Source organism: Otolemur garnettii, unplaced genomic scaffold, assembly GCF_000181295.1.
Source record: "Otolemur garnettii isolate 467f Iridium unplaced genomic scaffold, OtoGar3 scaffold00137, whole genome shotgun sequence".
NCBI classification, from domain to species: Eukaryota; Metazoa; Chordata; class Mammalia; order Primates; family Galagidae; genus Otolemur; species Otolemur garnettii.
Genome location: NW_003852532.1, coordinates 3,821,374 through 3,843,404, shown reverse-complemented (window position 1 = coordinate 3,843,404; position 22,031 = coordinate 3,821,374). Strand labels below are relative to the sequence as shown.

Sequence of the window (22,031 nt, the reverse complement as noted above, 5' to 3'; positions counted from 1 at the left end):
CTGTATACAACAGATGTCTGGTCTGAGTTTCTGTATCCAATCAGCCAATCTGTGCCTCTTTAGAGGACAATTTAAGCCATTCACATTGATTGAAATTATTGATAAGCCTGATAAAATTTTAGGTATTGAGTTGTTTTAAAGTCCACTGGACATTTTTAATCCTTTTGCCAGTGTAGAAGTTGGAGTTTGATCAATAGTTTCTGAGTGGGTTTACTTTTGTGGTGGAGGATTGCACTGGTCATTATGGAGAATAGATCTGAGAATATCCTGGAGAGCTGGCTTAGTTATGGTAAGTTTCTTCAATGCATGGATGTCATTAAAGTATTTAATTTTTCCATCATAAATGAAACTCAGTTTAGCTGGATACAGAATCCTGTGCTGAAAGTTATTTTGTTTTAAGAGATTAAATGTTGATGACCACCCTCTTCTTGCCTGAAAGTTTTCGGCAGAGAGATATGTAGTTATTCCAATATTCTTCCCCTTGTAGATTATGGTTTTCTTACGTCTCGCTTCTCTCAAGATTTTCTCTTTCATATTAACTTTAGTGAAGTTAATTATGATGTGTCTGGGGGATGTCTTATTCGGGTTGAGTCGTGCTGGGATTCTGAAGCTGTCTGCAATCTGGATTTCAGGATCTCTTGACATATCTGGAAAGTTGTCTTTCAGAATTTCATAAAGAAGAGCCTCTGTGTTTTGCGAAGCAACTTCGTTGCCTTCATGGATTCCCATAAGGTGAATATTAGTTTTCTTTGAATTATTCCAGAGCTCTCTGAGAGAATGATCTGTTTTTGCTTTCCATTTCTGATTCTCTTTGGACATTTGCACATATTCAGAAGCTTTTTCTTCTACATCTGAGATCCTTTCTTCTGCCTCCTGCACTCTGTTAACAAGACATTCTACCGTATTTTTCAGGTTTTTGAGGGCTGCAATCTCTTGCCTTAATGTTTCAAAATCTTTGGTGGTTTTGTCTTTGAATTCATTGAATTCTTGAGTGAACTTTTAGGATGTTCCTTGAATTTCTAGTTCTATCTATCTTTATTCCATTAATCTTATTTGCAATCCAAATTCTGAATTCAATTTCTGACATCTCAGACATCTGTTTATATAGGGGATCTTCAGTTTCGTCTGTCCCATCCTTTCTTGGGGGGGGGGTTAACCTACTCTGGTTATTCATATTATCAGCCACATCCTTTCTTTTGGGGGGGGTTGATCTACTCTGGTTATTCATATTACCAGAGCTTTTCCGCTGATTCCACCCCATGATTATTTTACCCCGTTTGGCTTTTCCCCTTGAGATTTGTCAAGGACCTGTACGATGTTATGGCCTGAAAGACTGGCGGCCTGCTTGATGTGGTGGGGCTAAGTGGCTCTGTCTTATTTTCAGCTGGTCTCTGTCCTACCCTAGTGATTCAGTTACTCTTGGTTGAAATCTCTGCTGTGGAGAAATACCAGCAATTAAGTTGCCCCACCCCTCACAAACAACAATTGGGCAAGGAAAATCAAATCTTCTCTCAACCATACACCCAGGGTGCCCCTTTGAATAGTCCCTGGGTGGTCTGTCCAGTTTAAGGGGTCCAAATCAGTTGTCCAGTCAGCACCAGTTTCAGGTGGAAGAATTCAAATGTCTCCAGCAGCTAGATAAGAGGGGTTTGCTCACAGCTCGGATATAACTTGCTCCAGTGCTCCTTAAGGGCAAAGGGACCCACCTAGCAAATGGGTTAGCCTGGGAAGGTTAATACCTCCTTCCCCACCTTGCACCCAGTCACTTGTAGTCCACCAGGTCTGTGACCCTATTCACTCCAGTAGGCAACTGCTCCCGGGGTTTACGACTGCCAAAATCACCTGGAAATCTGAGTCCGGCAGGGGGAGCTTGCATGTTTAAATTAGGCTGTGAAAGTTCTCTTAGTTCCAGCCCCTCGCCTTCTGTCCCCGCTAAATTCCTCTGTAAGTCAGAGGCTGCTAGAGCTGATAAGGAACTCAACCCTGGGCAGCAAGCAATTAGAGTTTACACTCAGGTGTCAATCCTCATCTCTTCCCTCCCACTGCCTTTGTCTCAGCTATATACCCCTGAGGGTTGGTGCTAATGGTCTCTTTACTCACGAAAGTTACCAAGTCCGTTCCACCTGTGGCTGCTGTCTGGAACCTCTGGTTGCCTATCTGAAATGGTGTCAGTTTGCAGCTCAGGATGCCACTGTTGCTGTATGGCTTCCTCCGAGCTAACTTTCTTCTCCTCACTCCTGTGCCAGTCAGCGCAGAGCAGCACCAGCCCTTTCCCCCTCCACGTCTCTCAAGGAGATGCCCAAGACTCTGGACTCCATAGGTAACAAACCTCCAGACCTTGGAGTGAGGGGGGAGAATCCTCGGAGTTCAATGTTGCAGGTGGGGAATATATACAGTTTTATATAGTTTTACAGTTTTATGCCTGGCAGGAGGGTGCTGTGGCACGCCAGCAGGGGTAGGAGGTCCAGTTTTGGGGGTGTCTCTCCCATGGGATAGAGTGGGAGGATGTTTGAACTCTGCTTGCTTGTTTGCATGGAGTAAACTGTGAGCCCTTCTTGTGGGGGGTAGGGGACTCCCGTCCGCTTGGTGGTGGATTTTGTACCTTTTGATTGTATTTTTCGGGTCACAGCTCGCCTCAGGAAGGTTGAAATGCGCTCTTCAATCTTCTCTCTTGGCAACGCTCCAAACCATCAGCTATCTTGCTAAACTTCTGTCCTTTAAGCCTCCTTCTGGACGGGAGCTTCTGTAAAAAGCTGGCTACAGTCCCCCATCTTAGCTCTGCCTCCGATCCTGTATTGCTTTAAAATGAGACTTGGTTCTCAAGCAATGGTCCCCAGTCTATTTGGCACCAGGGACAGGCTTCATGGAAGACAATTTTTTCACAAATGCAGAATGGGAAGGCATTAGATTCTCATAAGGAGTATGAAACCTAGATCCCTTGCAAGTGCAGTTTACAGTAGAGTTCATGCTCCTAAGAGAATCTAACACCACAGCTGATGTTTACTGATGCGAGTGATAGGGAGCAGCTGTAAATACAGATGAAGCTTCACTAGCTAGCCCACTGCTCACCTCCTGCTGTGCAGCCTAGTTCCTAACAGGCCATAGACTGGCACTGGTCTACCAGGGGTTGAGGACCACAGATCTAGAGAACTTGTTAAAATACATATCTAGACCCCTCCTTTCAAGTTCCTGATTCATTAGATCTGGTAAGTGGATCTAAGAAGGCTTTGTAACTGGTGAGTGGCTCTAAGAAGACTTTGTATCTAATAAGTTACCAGGTGCTTTTGCTGCTGATTCAAGGCAGAGAACTGCTTTAGAGGAAGAAATGTAAAGTAAATCAAATTTTGCTTGTTTTTATAATTTTCACTTATCAGCCCAATCTTTCAGATTATATGCTGCTATCCCTATATTCAAACAACTAATAGACTTTCCACCACTATCATAAAATCTCGCTGAAAACAAGTGAAAGGAAACAAAGTAATGTACAAATTCCATCTACAGAGTGGGGAGGGGGGACAGTCTTAGTAAGTCACCCTCGGTAGAGTGCCATGGCATCACAGCTCACAGCAACCTCAAACTCTTGGGCTTAAGTGATTCTCTGGCCTCAGTCTCCCAAGTAGCTGGGACTACAGGCACCCACCACAATATCCAGCTATATTTTTGTTATCATTGTTGTTTGGCAGGCCTGGGCTCGGTTCGAACCTGCCAGCCTCAGTGTATGTGGCTGGCACCGTAACCACCGTGCTATGGACACTGTGCCTGTATATACATTTTAAGTAATGTTATCTATGTATTGTTTTTCAAAGTTGAATTGAATTTTGGTAGCAATGTGTCTTCACTAAAAAGACAGCATCAATCAAATTAATGTTAGCATCACCATGTGACAGGCATGACAAAGAAAATAGTGGAAGTATGATTATTGTTTCAGGTGGTACATAGTATTTGAAATCTGAGAATGTTGTGGAAGTACAACAACAATGAAGGCATGAGTATGGGAACCTATAAATATGTAGTGTACCATTTTCTACCCTGGCAAACTTTGGGAAGAAACTGAAATGACATGCATAGGGTCCGCGTTGCTCAAGCATTTGTTCATCATGATTAGAACTGTCTGGATGCTTATGGGAACCACTTTGAGCATCTCTTGTGACTGCAGAAGTCAAACATGACTTGTATTCATCTCTTGTTATTGGTATATATTGAGTATTACAATTTTAATATTTTTTTCCCATCTTAAGATGTGTTTATATTTTTTGGTATCTTCTGTATTATCACTAAGAATGAACACAGGCAAGATTTCTCACATATATAAAACATATATTTCTTATAAGTAATTGTGAGAATTTGAAATAATGTACATAAAACGTGAAATGATGTAGGCACATATTTGTAGCTAGTATTAGGAATAATTATTACTATTATTATTAGAGACCTTGACAGTCTAATTCTGAAAAGCAAGAAATAGTCACAGGTATTTCCTATTTTGCATACTTCTCCTTTCCCTGAAATCAGACTTAGGTCTAAAGATTTTTACTATAATTGATGGCCACAGCTATCCTCACATATTAAACTCAACCATGGAACGTTTTACTAAAATCCTATGAATCCTCAATGTCAGCACAAAGTCAGGTTATGTTAACTTTTAGAGTCTTTTTGTATGTTTGGATTTAACATGAATCTATGAAGTATATGCTAATATTTCTCCTTTGTTCAAAGCAGGGTTAAGATGAACTAATCAACTTCCACCCTCATTTTCTCTGGTTCATATAATCTTTTTTCACTGTCCAGTTTCTAACAGGAAGAAATGCAAGCCAAATTAAAACTCTCTGTTATGTCATGTTGCATTTCTAAAGATACGTACTTGTTTTAAAAAGAACACTCAACAAGATTCTACCTAGTACACTGTCTCAGCCAGACACCGAAAAAAGCAGTGTGGTTGTAAAGCAATAATCATTCAACTGTATCCACTTATTTTAAATAGTAGAGGTCAGTGATATTTCCTTATCAGCCTCTGACTAAAACAACAAGTGTTTAAAAAATTCTATTATGTTTTTAGAACATAGCTGTCATCTACTGGAGTATTACTAGAAGAAACTCTTAGCAGAAGAGTTGACATAAAATTGTGCCACAGCATTATGAAGAATGATGTGTAAAAGAGTATATAGGAATGGCAATCCATTACACAAAAATCTATTACCCAAAATTTCTGAATTTGTGCTACAAATTTAAGATAAAAATCTGCTGCTTAAATGTGATATACAAGCAAGAGGTGGACCATTTTCAGCTAAAAATGTAAAAATGATTTATCAGTAAAGAACATAATTGAAATGTGAAAGGCATTCAGATAACCTCTAAGTAAATGGCAAAGTTTCACAGTAATTTTATTTTTACTAGCACACTTAATAACACATTGTCTTACTGGCCAAAAACAACATATACTGACTAGCACCTTACAAAAAGCCACCTGCCATGGTGTACACAAATGAAGCCAAAATTTAACTTCTTTTAAGTATAATAAATGCAACATGATAGAATAAAGAAGTAAAAATATCAAACTTTGAAAACTGAGGCACACCAAAATTATCATATTTAGTATGACCTTCCCTTATGCTTACAAACTGCTTTAGGAGCTTAAGTGTTTTTCTCAGTCTTACTGAATTAAAATTATGTGCAAATATTTTTGCTATAATACAATTTCTCCAAAGAATCTCTAAAGTATATAGATAATGAAATGGAATAAGTATTATATAATCCAAGTTTACTATCACTGTTGTTTTTCTGGAATATCCTTACATGGGAATTTAATGAATGTATGTTTTCCATAAAGGTGAGTACAGAAAACAGAACATATTCCAACTATACTGATGAAGTCAACTGCCAATGTCCAAATCATAGGTAAGACTAAAAAAAGAAGTGATATAACACAAGCCAACACAGACATTAAAAAAGGTATGCTCTTTCTTCTCAGGTCTTCTGAAAAAAAAAACAAAAGTATGCTTTCCTGTGACATGAAGATAAATGACTCAATGGCAAGTTTAAGAATCCTACAGCAAAAGTAGTAAGTGACACAGTGGTAGGTGGGACTATGGGTCCTTTCCCTAATTTCCATCTGAAGGAATGGAACAGCAAATGAGAAATGTATGAGTTGAATGCTATTTGATAGTCATTTAAGACAATTAGATGGAAAAAGTCAAAGAAACAGAAATAATGACTACTCTACAAAATTAAAACACAAATTAATAAAACATACTGACAAGTAAGGTGTAAAACTGAAGATGTTCCCAGCAGAAAAGTTCCTGAGGAAAATCTCACCATTTTTGGCTACTTCTGCTATGATGTTAGCTACTTTGGCTGTGCACGAAGACTGTGGAGTCAAGAGACTTGCAAACAATTGAAGTATCCCACTTCCTTGTATTTTTTCACTTGTTTCCGTATCTGAAAGAGACACATACACACAGCGTCAATGAAAATCTTTGAACACCAACATTGATAAATATCATCTACAATAAATTCTTTAAGAATTTTCCATATCCAAAATAGAAATTAGCTTCAGTGTATATTCAAAACATATGTTTATATAAAATTACCTTCTGCTCCACAAGCAAGCTTTATCTTGAATTTTAATCTGCACAAAACATTTGATAATAATTTAGCTATCTACAGTCAGATTACAAGAGTTCTTCCTAAATATATCATTTGAATACCAAACTTACTCTTAATGTTAGTTCCAACTGTCTATTCAGATTAGAAATGGTTACTTCTATATCCTTTTTGAATTATAAAAGAGATAACAGCAAACTCTACAGTTTCCTATAATGACATAGCAACTTTTAAAAATGGCAATTATGCAAGCAAAAAACTCACCTCATATTTTATAATGAATGAATGAGTTATCACTCAGATAACACTGAGATTATACGGTACTATCTGCCTCCTATGTTTTCTATAAAACTCATTCAAACAATCATTAATGAAGGGAACTACAAAAACCCATGATATTGTTAACTCTACTTGGTGATACAGAAATTCAAGAGGTCCCTATTTCTTTCTTTTCCTTCTTTGTTAAAATACAATTAAAGAGCCTATAAAAATAAGCTATTTCATGTCCCTATTATTGAAGGAATGACCTAGTAAAAGATAAAAATAAAGAAAAGCTCAAAGCAATAAAAATTACTATTTTAATGTTAACAATGAAGAGAAATAACATGTGTTTTAATGACAGAGGGTTATAAGGTCATTGAAACATTCAATTTCAATTTGTTTCTGTAAGTAGCTCTGCTAAATCTTTTAGATCCTTCCAGGCATACAAATAAGAGAACCCAAAAAAATGTCTTGTAAAGTAAATGGCAGCTGATGTGATCAAAAGGAAATCATTTTTGATCAAGTAATTTGAGAAAGTACACAAAAAAATAAATAATGTATTTCATTACAGGAAGGGCTGATTGTTTTAAACTGTGGGCCCCAGTCTGTTAGTGAGATCTGAAATCTATTTTATTTGGTGAATGAAGACCAGCAATTTATTAAAAATAGAAATGGAATTAACACTTATAATGACAAAAGACTAGGAAAAAAATTGCACGTGATAAAGTGAAATACTATTAGTGAAATTTTGGTTTGAATTATGCAAATACATATGCACATGTACAAGTGCTATCTATATACGGGATGGCCATAAAGTTCGAGTGCCATTTAAAATAGACAACTTTGTGATCATTCTTGGATACAGCCATTAAAATACCATTCTTTATTTTATATATGTAAAATTTATTTCTAATCATCAGTTTAGGTAAAAACTTAAAACAGTATTCCATGTACCCCTTGACTACCCAGAATTCTGAGTGAAAGAACTGTAACATTCCCAGTATATGCTTTTATTTTGTTTCTTAGGCTAAAAAATTTATTTTTAAGGTACTGCTTGAAAATATGACAGTTTAGAGCCATGTTTTAAAGCGAGAAGCCAAAAAGAAATTTGCCATGTTCTAATAATTCTTTCTTTTCTGACCATTGCTACCAGAAGATGTACAACCTTAGAACACTGGGTCACACTGCCCCAGGGGTCTAGCCCTACCATCTGCTGGTGGTAGGATGACAGCAAGAGTCTGGCATAAGGCATGAATCATGATTAGATGTGAAGCTGAGACGTTTGTGTGTGTGGAGGCGAGCAGTTAACTGCAAATCACCCATCCATGTCTCACTAAAAGAATGGCTTTAGATCAGAGATGATTGTCAGGGGCAAGGAAAAAATAAAATAATGCAAACTCTTGAATTCTGATGAGACGTTCCACAGATTTCAATCCAATGAACTGAGAGTATAGCTGTATAAAATAGGATTAAGAATTTGGGGATAGTAGTTTTTTATGCTATGATCAAAAAAATAAAGGGAGAAAATATCTGGTTTTCATGAAAATTTCACTAACAATTTAGAAAAATCTAACAGGAATTCTGTTTACCTGCTAGCATGTAGATTTATACATAAGTTTAGAATTTAAACATCTGACGGTTACTTTTTTCCTTTGGTATAAATATGTAAAAAAAAAAAAATACTGCTTATTACTAAATCATCACTGTCCAGGAAATAACTACAAAGTCGTAATTACATTTCCATGTACTCTTTGTGCACTGGCATTTCATCTCAAAAGGAATACTAACCTGTGAACTGAGATTATGCCAAGATATTTGTGAACACCTTTGAAATGATTTTTAAAAAACATTAAGAAATAGTTAGAGGTTGATGTTCATAGGTCCGAATGAATGGCTACTTGTTAAAAAAAAATCTTACAGTGTGATCAGAAGTCCATTAAAAAAGTAGACTTTCATTACCTGTAACCAGACTACTATTGACATTTTAACTACATTCCTTTAAATGTTTGCAGGAATCAATTTAATATCTTTTTCCCCTTTCACATTTAGGTGCAGTCATAAAAATATTTGAGTACACCTACAAATTATAGAAGGCTGGCAATTCTTGGATTTTTAAGGACCCATATAAGAAGGGTAATTGCTACTTTAAAATAACATCCGTGGGAACTATTGTAGGAGTCATATCCATCACTGTTGCCCTTGCAGTCCTGCAAGCACTCATTCTGTCTCTGAAGCCCTATGTTCATACTCTGCCTAATCTCTTGATGGCAAGGAGGCAGCTTAGTTATGACACTGCCAAGTGACACGAAGAAAAGGAAAACTGGGTAATCATAACAGAGAAAACTGAAAGAAGAGTAAATCAAGAAGATATGCTATGGGCAGCACCTGTGGCGCAGTGAGTAGGGCACTGGACCCATATACCAAGGGTGGCGAGTTCGAACCCAGCCCTCGCCAAACTGCAACCAAAAAATAGCCGGGCGTTGTGGAGGGCACCTGTAGTCCCAGCTACTGGGGAGGCTGAGGCAAGAAAATCGCCTAAGCCCAAGAGCTGGAGGTTGCTATGAGCTGTGTCGCCACGGCTCTCTACCCAGAGCAACAAACTGAGACTGTCTCTTAAAAAAAAAAAAAGAAGCCATGTTATGAAGCCAAATGAGGAGAAGCTAATTTAGCACAAGTTACAACTCTCAAGGCCAATAAGGGGTGGGAGAAGGAGGGAGGAAGTGAAAGGTGAAGCAACTCATAATTTAAGATTATGGCTTGAGAAAGGCTAAAGTTCCCCACAGCTGCCAAATAAATACATTAAAATAACTAGCTTTACAGTCAAATACCAAGAGTGCATTATCAGGGATGCTACTACAATAAGCTGAATTTATGGTATTATTTTGGCATATAGACTTCATGAGGATAAACTAATAAAAGTCATTTGATAACCAATTTACAGTAAACTCCAAGACAGAAAAATAAAATAATGACAGCTATTACTATGACTCTATTAAAAATATATTTGAATTAGATTGATAATATACCTTTAGAGTATAAAACACTCTACTTAAGAGTTATGAGAACAATGAAGTGGTATCTTTACACTGAGTGTTTGAGGAATTCTTAGGACTAATTTTGATAAGGCAGCTTTTCACATGGGCTCAGATTTAGGATTGATTATAAGACTAGGAATATGACTCAAAGGATCATGGGTATCCTGGTTTCTGGGAAATTGTTTATTTTTCAAGGAATAGATTTTTAAAATAGAGTATAACAAAGAAACCTAGCTATGTGCCTTGATTCAAATACAAGGCTTCATTTACTACAACAGAGATAAATCTCAAATCCTCCCTTTGTTATTCACCAGAAAACAAACATTTGCACTTGGATATATTCTGAATACCTCAAATTTAACATGTGCAAAATCAAATTTACCGTCTTTCCTTTAAATTCATTCTGGTGTCTACCTCAGTGAATGGCAGGAAATCCACTTAAGCCAGAGTCTAGAATTATGATAAATTTTTCTCTTTTAGTAAATGGCTTTCTATACCCTACATTTAATCAGTACATAAGGCTCATAGATTCCATTTTGCTATCATCTTCGGCATCTATCTTTTCCTTCCTACATTCATATTACTTTAACTTCTCACTTCTGACCTTTATTAAATGTGACAGCCTCCTCAAGAGTCTCCTTAATTCCAATTTGCCTCTGCCACCAATCTATCATCTACAATGGTACACCAGAACAAAACTTTTAGAAATGCAAATTTTACATCACTCCCCTAGGTGTTCTCCACAACTTTTAACTAAACATTCAAGCACATCCATGTTTCCCAACCCTATCTCCCAATACTCCTCCACAGACATCCTATACTCCAGCCACACTAAATTTCTTATGGTAACCCAAATCATTTTATTTCATAACTCTTTTCTGCATATGATGTTCCCATCTCCCAAACCCTACCATTTTAGTAATTCCTACTCAGACTCTCATTGTTCTCAAAGGTATGTGACCAAAAGCTATTCAACCTTTTCAATGATGTCTAATATAAAAACTTTGTCTTAACTTCAGATTGAGAACACTTTTTTTTCAAAACATTTTCAAACATGTTATCTCTTCATTTTAAAGTCATGTGAGATAGGCAAGATAGGTCGTGTTCTTTACATTACAAGGCCATATGATACAATTATATTAGAAAAGGAACAAGACACCAGTTTTCCTGATTCATAATCCAGTAGTGTTCTTCCTGCCACAATATTGTTTGAAGATATATGCCCATGTCTATACCTTAGCCAGATGTTCCAAATTTTTAAGTGAAAAATATTCTTATATAATATTCAGGGTGAGCATAAAATTTGTGTACAATTTAAAATAGTTTAACACAGTAGACTACACACAAATTTTATGCCCACCCTGTATTTGATAAGAGTAAAAACTAAGGTAAAGCAACTGAGTAAGGAGAGAAAAAAATGGATAGTACTCTGGGATAGCTAAGCTGAAGAAGTAAAAGAGAGAAAGAGAACTGGGTATATAGAGAGTAAACCAGGTTGAAAGAGACATAAAACAAAGAAGAGGAACGTGATGAATATATGTAGATTAAAGTAAGGACAAGAAAAATAAGAAATTAATGATTCTAGAAAAAAATGGATGTATAGGAAGTGAGGGAAGAGAGTGGGAATGAATAAAAGGGTAATTCTTTCACTGATGACAACCCTCTTCCCCAATAAAAGAAACTGATTAAGGTTCTTTAAAGGAACATGAGATGCAAGGAAGAAAAGGATGTATGCAGTCATGAAGAGAAAAGAGCAGAACAAAAACTCATTCGTACAATGATTCACCATTAAAAATAGGTCTTGCTAAAAAAGTTGTGAGACTCATTTTATAAAATTACAATAAATGATTTTGATGGTTTTGTACTCCTTTCAATCCCAGGAATAATGTAAAGCTGTGGGAGTGGAAGAAGTTATGTGTTTGGAACTCAACACTACAGTAAGCAGGGAGAGCTGCTTGTTTGATTATTTCCTTTAACATTACCACTAAGTAGGCCTAAATTTGTTGTTAAAAAAAGTTAAGAATTGTATAGTTAAAAAATGAAATATATTTCCTAAGAAAGTAAATACCATGGAGAAATGTGTTAATAACTGTGGAAAAAGTAGAGCATGTAGGTAAAATTTTTTCACTTAGGAGTTCAATTATTGAAGATTTTCCTACTTCAGACTAAGAGAATAAGGACAGGGTAAGACACAGTGAAGGAACATTTTCAGTAAAAGATTCATCTCCACTATACTATAAAGGATCTTGAGGGGAACTGTAAAATAACAAAGATGAAGAGATATGGTATCTGCAAGATTCTCTGAAGTCTTTAATGTCTACTGTGAGCCTACAGGATTATATACTATTTATCAAATAAGTCATTTCTTAGTAAGGGCATCTAAAAAAGTGAGTGATCCAAGAAAAACATTTAAAGAAATACTACTTTATACAAAGGATAGGTCAATGAGGTATTAAATTTACTCCTCTTTTCTAGGAAAACAAAAAGAATTAAAAGGTCCATAAAAGGTTGAAGAAAAAAAAAGGTGAAGGGTCACTTAAAATCAACGCCATTATAACCTTTTGCTAAAGGAAAATGAGTTGAATGGTTCACAATATCATCTTATTAACTATGATGAAACAAAAAATGTTCAACAATAAATAACTACCACTGTGATCCTGCCATTTAAAAAGGAGCATTATGTTATCATTAAAAACATTTTAAAAGAACATCACAAGAAATGCTCTAGAGAGTTTTAAAAAAGGAAACTACAATTGTGTGGTATAACTCACATTTTGTAAAATAAAAATTAAAACTTTTATTTTCTATATTTTCCAAATTCTATACAATATTAAAGTTGTAAGAACCAAAATGGAGTCACTCGTATTAAGAAAAGGAAAAAAAAAAACAACCTGGTAACAAGAACTATCATGAAGGCTGCAAAAACCATCAATCTTGCAGAAAGGCCATCACAATCTTACAGAAACACACTTTTGCCCAGTAACTGCCTGATGACCTTGGAAAAACATCACTCTTGTTTATTGATCCCTGTAGCTTAGTAGACACAGGATGGCTAACTAAAAGCTACAATCTAGAACACCAGCCTAAACTTCTGACATTCCCCTGGCTGAATGGTGTCTACCTCAGTGAATGGTAGGAATTCCTTTGCTCTGGAGTGACTGTTGAAAATGAAATGAGATTTTTAAACATTAAGGCATACCAGGTCTTCTGGGACTCCAAAGGACTACAGGTTATGGCCCACTTCTCATGCACATTTTTTAATTGATGGGCAAATTACGTCAAGGAAAATCCAGAGCTCAAGGGATCAGTTTTCAAATTCTCTCTAAAAATCCTGAAACTATATAGTGGACAGTACAACCTTCTAAGTACTCTATTTTTTTTCTGCCAACTTTGAATTGCTAACTTTTCTACTAGTGTTATAAGGGAAACATTTTGTAAAACTACAAAATAGTTCGAATCTGTAGAGTACTGATATATAACAGTTCAAAATTTTCTTGTTTCCTACATTTTCACCAAAATTTTAAGAATTAAACTTCTAATTGCTATATAATTCTATACACAAAGTACACAAAAGAAGATGTGTTTTTAACAAAAACAAATACTTAAAAGGCATAATAAAAATGTATTCTTTATTGAGAAAAAGGATCATTTTGTATAATTCAGAGGCTGTTTAAAGGCTGTTTCCAAAATATGGAGTTAGGATAGAAATAGAAATAAGATTAAAAGGAACAAGTGAGTGAGAGAAATGTAAAAAGTTACAGGTATGAAGTTTTATTTTTGCTAAGAACAGTAAAAGGAAAACAGAAGAATTTTGTATAAGAAAGAATGTTATGTAGTAAATTTTTGTCTGAAAGAAAAAATGATGAGTTATTTAAGAAAGAATAAGTAAAGGACAAAGCAGAAAGTCTAAGCATGTAGTCAGAGATCTGTTTAGGTTTTGAAAGGTTCATGAAGGATGTTTATGAAAGATATTTGTGTGTGATTAAGTTGGCTATAATTAGATTTGCAAGCCTTTCTGAAGACTGAGCTTTGATATTAAAAATACAATGATACAAAACTAAAAATCTGGTCCTCTATGTTAGAACAAGGTTCTCCTGAAGTATTGATCTGTAATTAGTAAAACTGCAAGAGGTTTTTTATTTTAATTCTAAAATCTGCTTCTTTAATAGCCTTCTTCTAAACTGTGACTTTTTCTGTTTTATAGACTCCATTTAATTCCTCTCGATTCAGGTTGGAAATGCTGTCTTTTTCCTAAAGAAAGCTAATTTCATTTCTTGAGGTGAAATTTCCCTCTTGAAGCCTCTCAGACTCACATCTCAGAAGTTCAACTTTTGCTGTATATCTCCTGATGGGCAGGACTTACATTACTGCATTCAACTTTCCTTTCTCCCATTGAAAAATATATCTTTTTGCTGAGATAGGATATTAACTCTCCCTTTTAATTTTTTCATCAGCTTTTTTTTCTGGTTTCTAACTCAGCCATTAGACTTGAAACTGAAACATTCTGTCCTGTAGGCCTAGAAAAAGCAATGTTTTCTTCTAGTAAAACTTGATTCTATACTCCTGGCTTTTCTTGGTATATCTGAATTGTTCCATGTAACTAGATTTTCATCCTTTTACTAAGAGCCATAACCTTGGACATACCCTTACTGTGTCTGATTTCCAGCAATCTTTTTATCAGGTTTAACTTCCAAGTTATTTTAGTGGATTTCTCATGAGAAAACGCAATCACACTGCAGAAGACTTTTTCGTAACTGGCCTAAGAAACAATTTTCCATTTTACCAAGATAATTTCATGGTGTTTTTCAGAATTTTGATTACTTGGAAAAATGAGTTTTGAAAGGGTTAAGGTTTCTAAAAACCATGTAATTTTCTATATTGCTTGTGAAGCCTTTTGATTACTACTCTGGCAAAACAAACAAACAAAAAACCAAAATCACCATTACTTCATACCGACCTGTGATTCTGTTTTATTCAAATGTTTTAAATTGTTTGACATCTTTGGACTTCTCCAGGATCAAAATTTGAAATTAAGACTTTCTGACCTAGAATTAACTTTGGGATGTTGCAGTTGGCCCCCCTGGAGAATGCATGTCTCATCTTGTCACGATATTAAATGATTAGGCTTATATGGCAAATTTGTATAGGAAACGCTGTCAAAAGAACTGATACTGGATATTTCAATTACATTTATATTATTGAACCTATCAAGACTAAACTGAAAAGAAAAACATACTTCAGGCCACCATAATCTACCAATAAAAAGAAGTATATGTGCTGTATTTAATTATTTGGCTGTGTGGGCAGATGCATTATCATGGTGCAAGACCATCTCCTTTAGTCCTGTCCTTGGCCGCCATTCTTGAAGTTTCCCAAAAACATTTGATAGGCATACTGTTATATACCACTGAATAGTCCTTTTTCCTCCAGAGGAACAGTTGTGACACGACCATCTTTGGAGAAGAAAACTGTCATCATTTTCCTCCTGACATTTGAGGACCACTTCACTTTTGTAGCTGGATGTTCATCAACTGACGCTTATTCCCTGAATCAAACTGGTCAATCCAGGTTTCGTCACCAGGAATGATGTCAGAAATGCATCAGAAATGAATCTGACCAGCATCTCTTCACACCATCCAACATAGACACACTTTCGTTCATCTGTCCAAGTGTGAGACACCCATCAGGATGAAACGTTCCTGACTTGAAGATAGCCCTGCAAGATTTTGGACACTGCTGGTGATCTAGTCTGTAGTGCCACTTCAATGTTCTTAGATGTTATTTGATTGTTTTCACGAACCATTTTCCTACAGTGCCGATGTCTTAGTCAGTTACTACAGTCACCAGACGCCCTCTCCTTTCCTTGTCTTCACTTGCAGTAATGTTTAACCTCTTCTAAATTCTTAAAACCACTGAAAAATTATTTCACAGGAAGCAGTAAGGGCCCGGAAAGCCTGCTGCAAATGCTCAAGCCTTTGAGACTCATTTAATCTACTTTTAAAATCACAGAAAATCATTGCATGAAAGTGCTCCGCTCCCAGCTTCAGAGTTGACTCTGACCAAGTGCCACATGGAAAGAAGAAATGTGCCCTCCAGCAACACAGATAAGACAAGCAAGTTGACATTTGCACGGGTGAATTAGAAGGGGCCCCACTCCCAACTGTATTTCTTGGAAGTGAAATACTGGCCATAACACAGTCTTTCTCAAAACTTCAGTAGTGATCTTCATATACAGGAGATTGAAAGGTTATCAACAGATATTACATTATAAAATAAAAGGTGTAAGGAACTGTATTTCTTGAGAAACTCCTTTCCTTTCCTTAAGAAACATGCTAATGAGGAAGCATGATATCATCAGGATTATGTATACACTTACATTACAATGTTTGAGAGGTTTCTTAACTATTCCAAAGAAAGTTACTAGATTTGTGTATTGACTCAGCATTAAATACTTACTAAGTACCTACTATGTGCTAGGCAAATGGCTAACAAGACACATACCTGCCCTCGACAAGTTTATAATTTAATGAAGAAGAAAGATAAGTAGAGAAGTTTTAATATTTTGATAAAAATTCCACTATAGACTTAACATACAGAGGGACCTAAATCCAGTCTAGGCTTCTATCTGCCTAACTTTCTTGATTTTTGCTGATCATCTATGGCTCAAGAACCTCATTTCCCTAAGAGAATTACAGTTGTCCCCCTTGTCTCCAGTTTCACTTCCTATGGTTTCAGTTACCTTCAGTTAAGCATGGTCTGAAAATATCAAACGGGAAATTACAGAAATAAACAACTCATAAGTTTTCACTTGCATGCTGTTCTGAGTAGCATAATGAAATTTTGTGTTATCCCACTCTGTCCACCCAGGATGTGACTGTGACTCATCCCTCTGTCCTGATATCTGTGCTGTATATCCCACTTTCACATTAGTGACGCACACTGTCTGCTCCTGACATCCAACCATGGACAGTCACGGCTCAGTGATTTCAGATCACTTGCAGCAGATGATCCTCCTCCTGACATACCAACAGAAGGTCAATAGTAGATTAATGCTACATCACAATGCCTATGTCAATCACCTCGCTTCATCTCACATCATCACAAAAAGAAGATTCAACGTAACAAGGAACTTTGTGAGATGGAGGGAGGCAGAGAGCACACACACTTATATAACATTTATTATCGTACATTGTTATAACTATTCTATTTTATTGTTGTTGTTAATCTTTTACTGTCTCTAATTTATATATTAAATTTTATCATAAGTATATATGTACAGGAAAAAAAGACAGTATACATAGAGTTCGTCCAATCCATGGTTTCAGGCATCCACTGGGGGCCACAGAGAGGCCTTGCAGATGAGAGACTACAGTATACATCTATGTGCTGTATTCCTTTGTAGGTCCCATGCTAAAATGAAAAAAGGTAACAGGCTAAGCGAGACTAAGCAAGATATTTACCCAACATGGCTAGATGCAGGATTAAAGACTACAGTCAGATATCAAAACTTAAGTTAACAGCTCTGACTCACAAGTGTCCTCAAACTGCGGCCCGCAGAGGACATTTATCCAGCCTGCTGGGTGTTTTTGCCACCACTGCCTGTCCTGCTTAGCAGCCAACTCGTCCCAGGGCCTACAGTCCAGCCCTCCAACAGTCTAAGGGACAGTGAACTGACCCTCTGTTTAAAAAGTTTGAGGACCTCTGGCTCAGAGCATCAAGTCTGTTAACACCACTAGAATGCTTGCCAGCCATTTCCCTCTCTTTACCCCACATTCATATACAACTTCTATGGCTGCTTAAGTTTGCATGATTGCTTAAGGAATAAAGAAATTAGTTTGGCTTGCACAACCGGGCACATATAGTAAACCCTTTCCAATTGTAACATTTGCAATTATCTTCTGGTTCAGCCCTCTCTTCCAAAGCTGCCCCTATTCCCCTTTCCCCACCATACTACCAAACCTCCTCCTCCAATTCCATCACCATAACAATCAATTAACCCATTATTGTAGGGATTAAGACCTTAGCCCCCAATTTGGAGATGTCTATGCTTTAAAAATTTACTGTCCTTTGCAGACTATGGGGATATGATAATACTTGGCATCCTAATGTGAGTGCAGAAAGGATTGATTCTGGATTTACCAGGTTTATCATATGGCATTAGAGTAAGTGCTTAGGTCTCCCTAATACCTAAGACAAATGTCAAAATTGTAAAAACCCTACAATTTGGCCTGGGGAAAGATCGAGGCAAAATGTTCCAAGAGAGAAAAAGTATCACAGGGTGGTCCTACTTAAGCAACTAGGAAAAACATATGATGGAGACCTGTAAAGTACCTAATTCAGGAGAACAGAGAGGAAAATAACATTAGACAAAGCAGAATTCACTCTCAAACAGAGAGGATAAAAAAAGATCACAATGAGAAAAGATACCACAGTCTTCTCAAGCCATACAAAGTAACTGAGAAAAGAATAATTGTGAAAGAGGACTTTCACATCCTACAGTACCATCCCTAAAACTAGAATTATCCCTTCAGACCAAGTTTTAAACACTTTTTACTTTGTTCTTCGGATTCCTTAACAATTACAAGCAAATTCAGGCACTCTCAAAACTGCACCTCCTGCCTTTCACTTTTAGCTAGAATTCTTCTCTGGGGACTTCCCTTGAAGTACTCTATGGCAGAACTCAACAACTTTCTTTCCTCTGCCTTTTACCCCCAGACTCAGGGCTGGGAGCTTCAGTTGTATTTTCTTAACTCAAAAATATCTGAGACATTTTATCTTCTGGGTTTATTAAAAGATGGCTTCTCTCTTTTCAAGCTCTATCATCTGCTATATTGTACTTGCCCCAGTTCTCACTGTTAGTAATCTAGTAACCTCCAAGTACAACTCTCAGTTGTTCTCTGCCCTCCAATTCCTGCCATCATCCTGAGAAACTCTGAGTACAGAAAGTGTATTAACACTGGCCTCATTTATTTAATAAATAAAATGACTTTAATAAATGTCCTAATTTCCATTGTTTTTTATTAATAATTTTCCTGTTCCTTGATTTAAAAATAGAAAGTTATATTATTAAATATGTTAGCTGGTAACATTACAAGTTTATATTTTACCATCCTTTTTTTTTTTTTTTACAGACAGAGTCTCAGCAACACAGCAACCTCCAGCTCTTGGGCTTAGGCGATTCTCTTGCCTCAGCCTCCCGAGTAGCTAGGACTACAGGTGCCCAGCACAATGCCTAGCTATTTTTTTGTTGCAGTTTGGCCGGGGCCAGGTTCGAATCCACCACCCTAGGTATATGGGGCTGGCGCCCTACTCACTGAGCCACAGGCATGACCCTCTATTTTTACCATCTTAATTGGACCCACAACACTGTTTAATAATCCTTTTATTTTATCTCTAGTCATTTCCCCTTCACATTTCCTATGCCAGGAATTGTAAACACTACTCTTTACACAGGCCACATTCTCCACTGTCAATAGATGACTGTTCCTGGTAGTTCAGAGTGCAAAGATTTCTTTCCTTCCCACCCAAACCTACCTAGGCTCTTAACTGTCCTTAACTCCTGTCTCAGAAAAAGATGGCCTCTCTTCTTCATGACTATCCAACTCATCTTTCACATTGTCAACCACGGTGATCTTTTAAAAACACAAATCTGATTTTTACTTGCTCTTTGATAGTGTTAGTTTAACACAGCAGGAAAGTCGCTGTGTGAACTGATGCCTTGCTCCCTTTCCAGTTCGCATCTCTTGCCCCTTTCCTAGCATACACCCTTTTGCTTACCATACCAAGCTTTTCAGTTTTTTTTTATTGGAGTAGAGTTTTCTTCTGCCATTGTAATTTTGTATATGCTGCTTCCTTTGTTCATGATGTTCTTCTTCCCATAATCACCAGTCTCTCACACTGTGTTTTCAAAATTCAACATTCCTTGGTCTTGCTTATCAAACTTACTCCTGCTTCCCTACTCACACACAGCTTTGTTAATAGTTTCTAAATTATCAGAACATATTTGGTAGTCAAGGATGAGATCATGTAAGGACACGGTATTTTTACAGAGTCCCTACTACGTTGGGAGTATTGTATATGATAAAGAGACACAAATCATATATCCTCAGGGAGCTGTCTAGTAAGAAAAAGAGAGAGGTTAATAAAGTGCCATAATTCAGTGTTATTGATACCACAGTGGAGGTTATGTACAAGGCATAGTGGGAAACAATCACAACTGTATAAATACGTGGAAATGTTCACAAGTAAGGTAACACTTGAACTGAGTTTTTAAGGACAATAAAGCATAGTCTCACCAAAAAAACATAAAAATGCATTCTGCAAAGAAGAAATATGTAAAAGCATTACTAGCTGAGTCTATAAACCCTAATTTTTATTAATGACAGACATTCTGTACTACTAAGAACATGAACATTCTGGCCAGTCCTGATGGTCACCAGAATTGAGAAGCTACTGTGAGAAGTAGATGGTTGGTATGATCCAAGATTTGAAGAAGCCAGGCAAGAGGAATAAATACCTCTTTACCCATCAGGACCCAGGTGAAATGTCATTACCTCTGAGACACTTCAAAAGACTCTTTATTTCCATAACACCTTGTAATTAGCTCTATTATATTATGTACTACACTGTATTAAAACTTATCTATTACTTATATTTCTAGACTACTAACCTTTCCAGGGCAAAGTGGCTAAATAATGCCTGGTGGCTCCCAATTAATGCTACTTGAACAGTATTGCATCCCTATTCTTATAGAGTTTATAACAAAAAAATGAAAAGGCATATAGAAAGAAAGGAATATGTACTAAAACAAGTTCAAATTGACAGATATGTAAATTGCTGTGAGAATACTAAAGATGAAGCAAATGAGTGACATTTATTGATGCTGTAGTAGTTGTAATTACTTCTAAAATAAGACAGGAATGAACATATAAAGAGACTGTCTTATATTTTAAGACTCCTTCAGCAAGAACGAAGTCAAGAAAAGTTTTTTGTATTACCAATCACTAACTTAAACAGGGATCAAATTTATTACTTTGCACTAAGCTAATCATGTCTTATTTTTTCAAAAGCAAGTACACATGAAAAAGTCCTTTAAAACTTCAGAAATCATTGAAGAAAATTACCTTGCCTATTATCCCTCCTACATGCACATGTCAGAAAGAAAGGATGATCAATCCATAACTAAGCTATTATGAGCAAAATAAAAACATTATGTTTTCTCCTTGAATACAATGAAGAGAAATGATACGTAACACTCAACCATGGGAAGAGAAAATTATAAAGCATCTAAAATAAGCTTTCCTCACAGAACACTGTGTGCTAAAACCTAGACTTTGAATCCATATGGCTCTTTGAAAAAAAAAAATATTATTCTGCCCTTTGGAGCTTCATTATGGGGTTTATTTCAATGAATATTAAATAAGTCAAGAAAAACCTCAGTAAAATCAATTATAGATTCTTGTGTGAGTTCTAATGCTCATGACATTCTCAACAGATAACTATTGGGACACAATCCATTTTGATACTTCAGTAGAAATGCATATTCTACTTGTATGTCAATTTGACTGGGCCATGGTGCCCAGGTACTTGGTCAAACATTACTCTGGATGTTTCTGTGAAGGTGTTTTGGGAAGAGATTAACATTTACATCAGTGGGTTTGGGTAAAGTAGATCTGCCCTTCACAGCGTAGGTTGGCCTCATCCAATCAGTTGAAGACCTGAATAGAATGAAAGAAAAATCTGCTAGCAAACTCCTTCAGACTTGAACTACAATATCAACTCAGTTCCTAAGTTTCCAGTCTACCAAACCACATTGCTGATTTGGACTTGCTAGCATCTGTAATTGCGTGAACCAATTCCTTAAAATAAATCTGTGTCTGTGGAACCACCATCCTACTGGTTCCATTTCTCTAGAGAACCCTGACGAATACCCCACTGCACCTAAAAAGGATATATACATATTCTCCTTTTATATAGAATATATATATTCTCCTTTTATATAAAATAAATGTGTGTGTGTATATATATATATATTCTCCTCCTTTTTAGGTGCAGTGGGGTATTAGTCAGGGTTCTCTAGAGAAATGGAACCAGTAGGAAGGAACCAGTACACACACACACACACACACACACACA

The 22,031-nt window shown here is 36.5% G+C and overlaps 1 protein-coding gene across 3 annotated transcripts in view; it reads right to left on the bottom strand.

Moving 5' to 3' along the window:
* Positions 1-22,031, bottom strand: part of RAP1GDS1 (Rap1 GTPase-GDP dissociation stimulator 1) — a 140,365-nt gene that overhangs the window by 79,595 nt on the left and 38,739 nt on the right. For all 3 annotated transcript variants that reach the window (XM_012810563.2, XM_023518399.1, XM_012810565.2), the window contains exon 3: positions 6,313-6,435. In XM_012810563.2, coding sequence (XP_012666017.1) covers positions 6,313-6,435 — 123 coding nt within the window. The remainder of the gene's footprint in view (positions 1-6,312; positions 6,436-22,031) is intronic.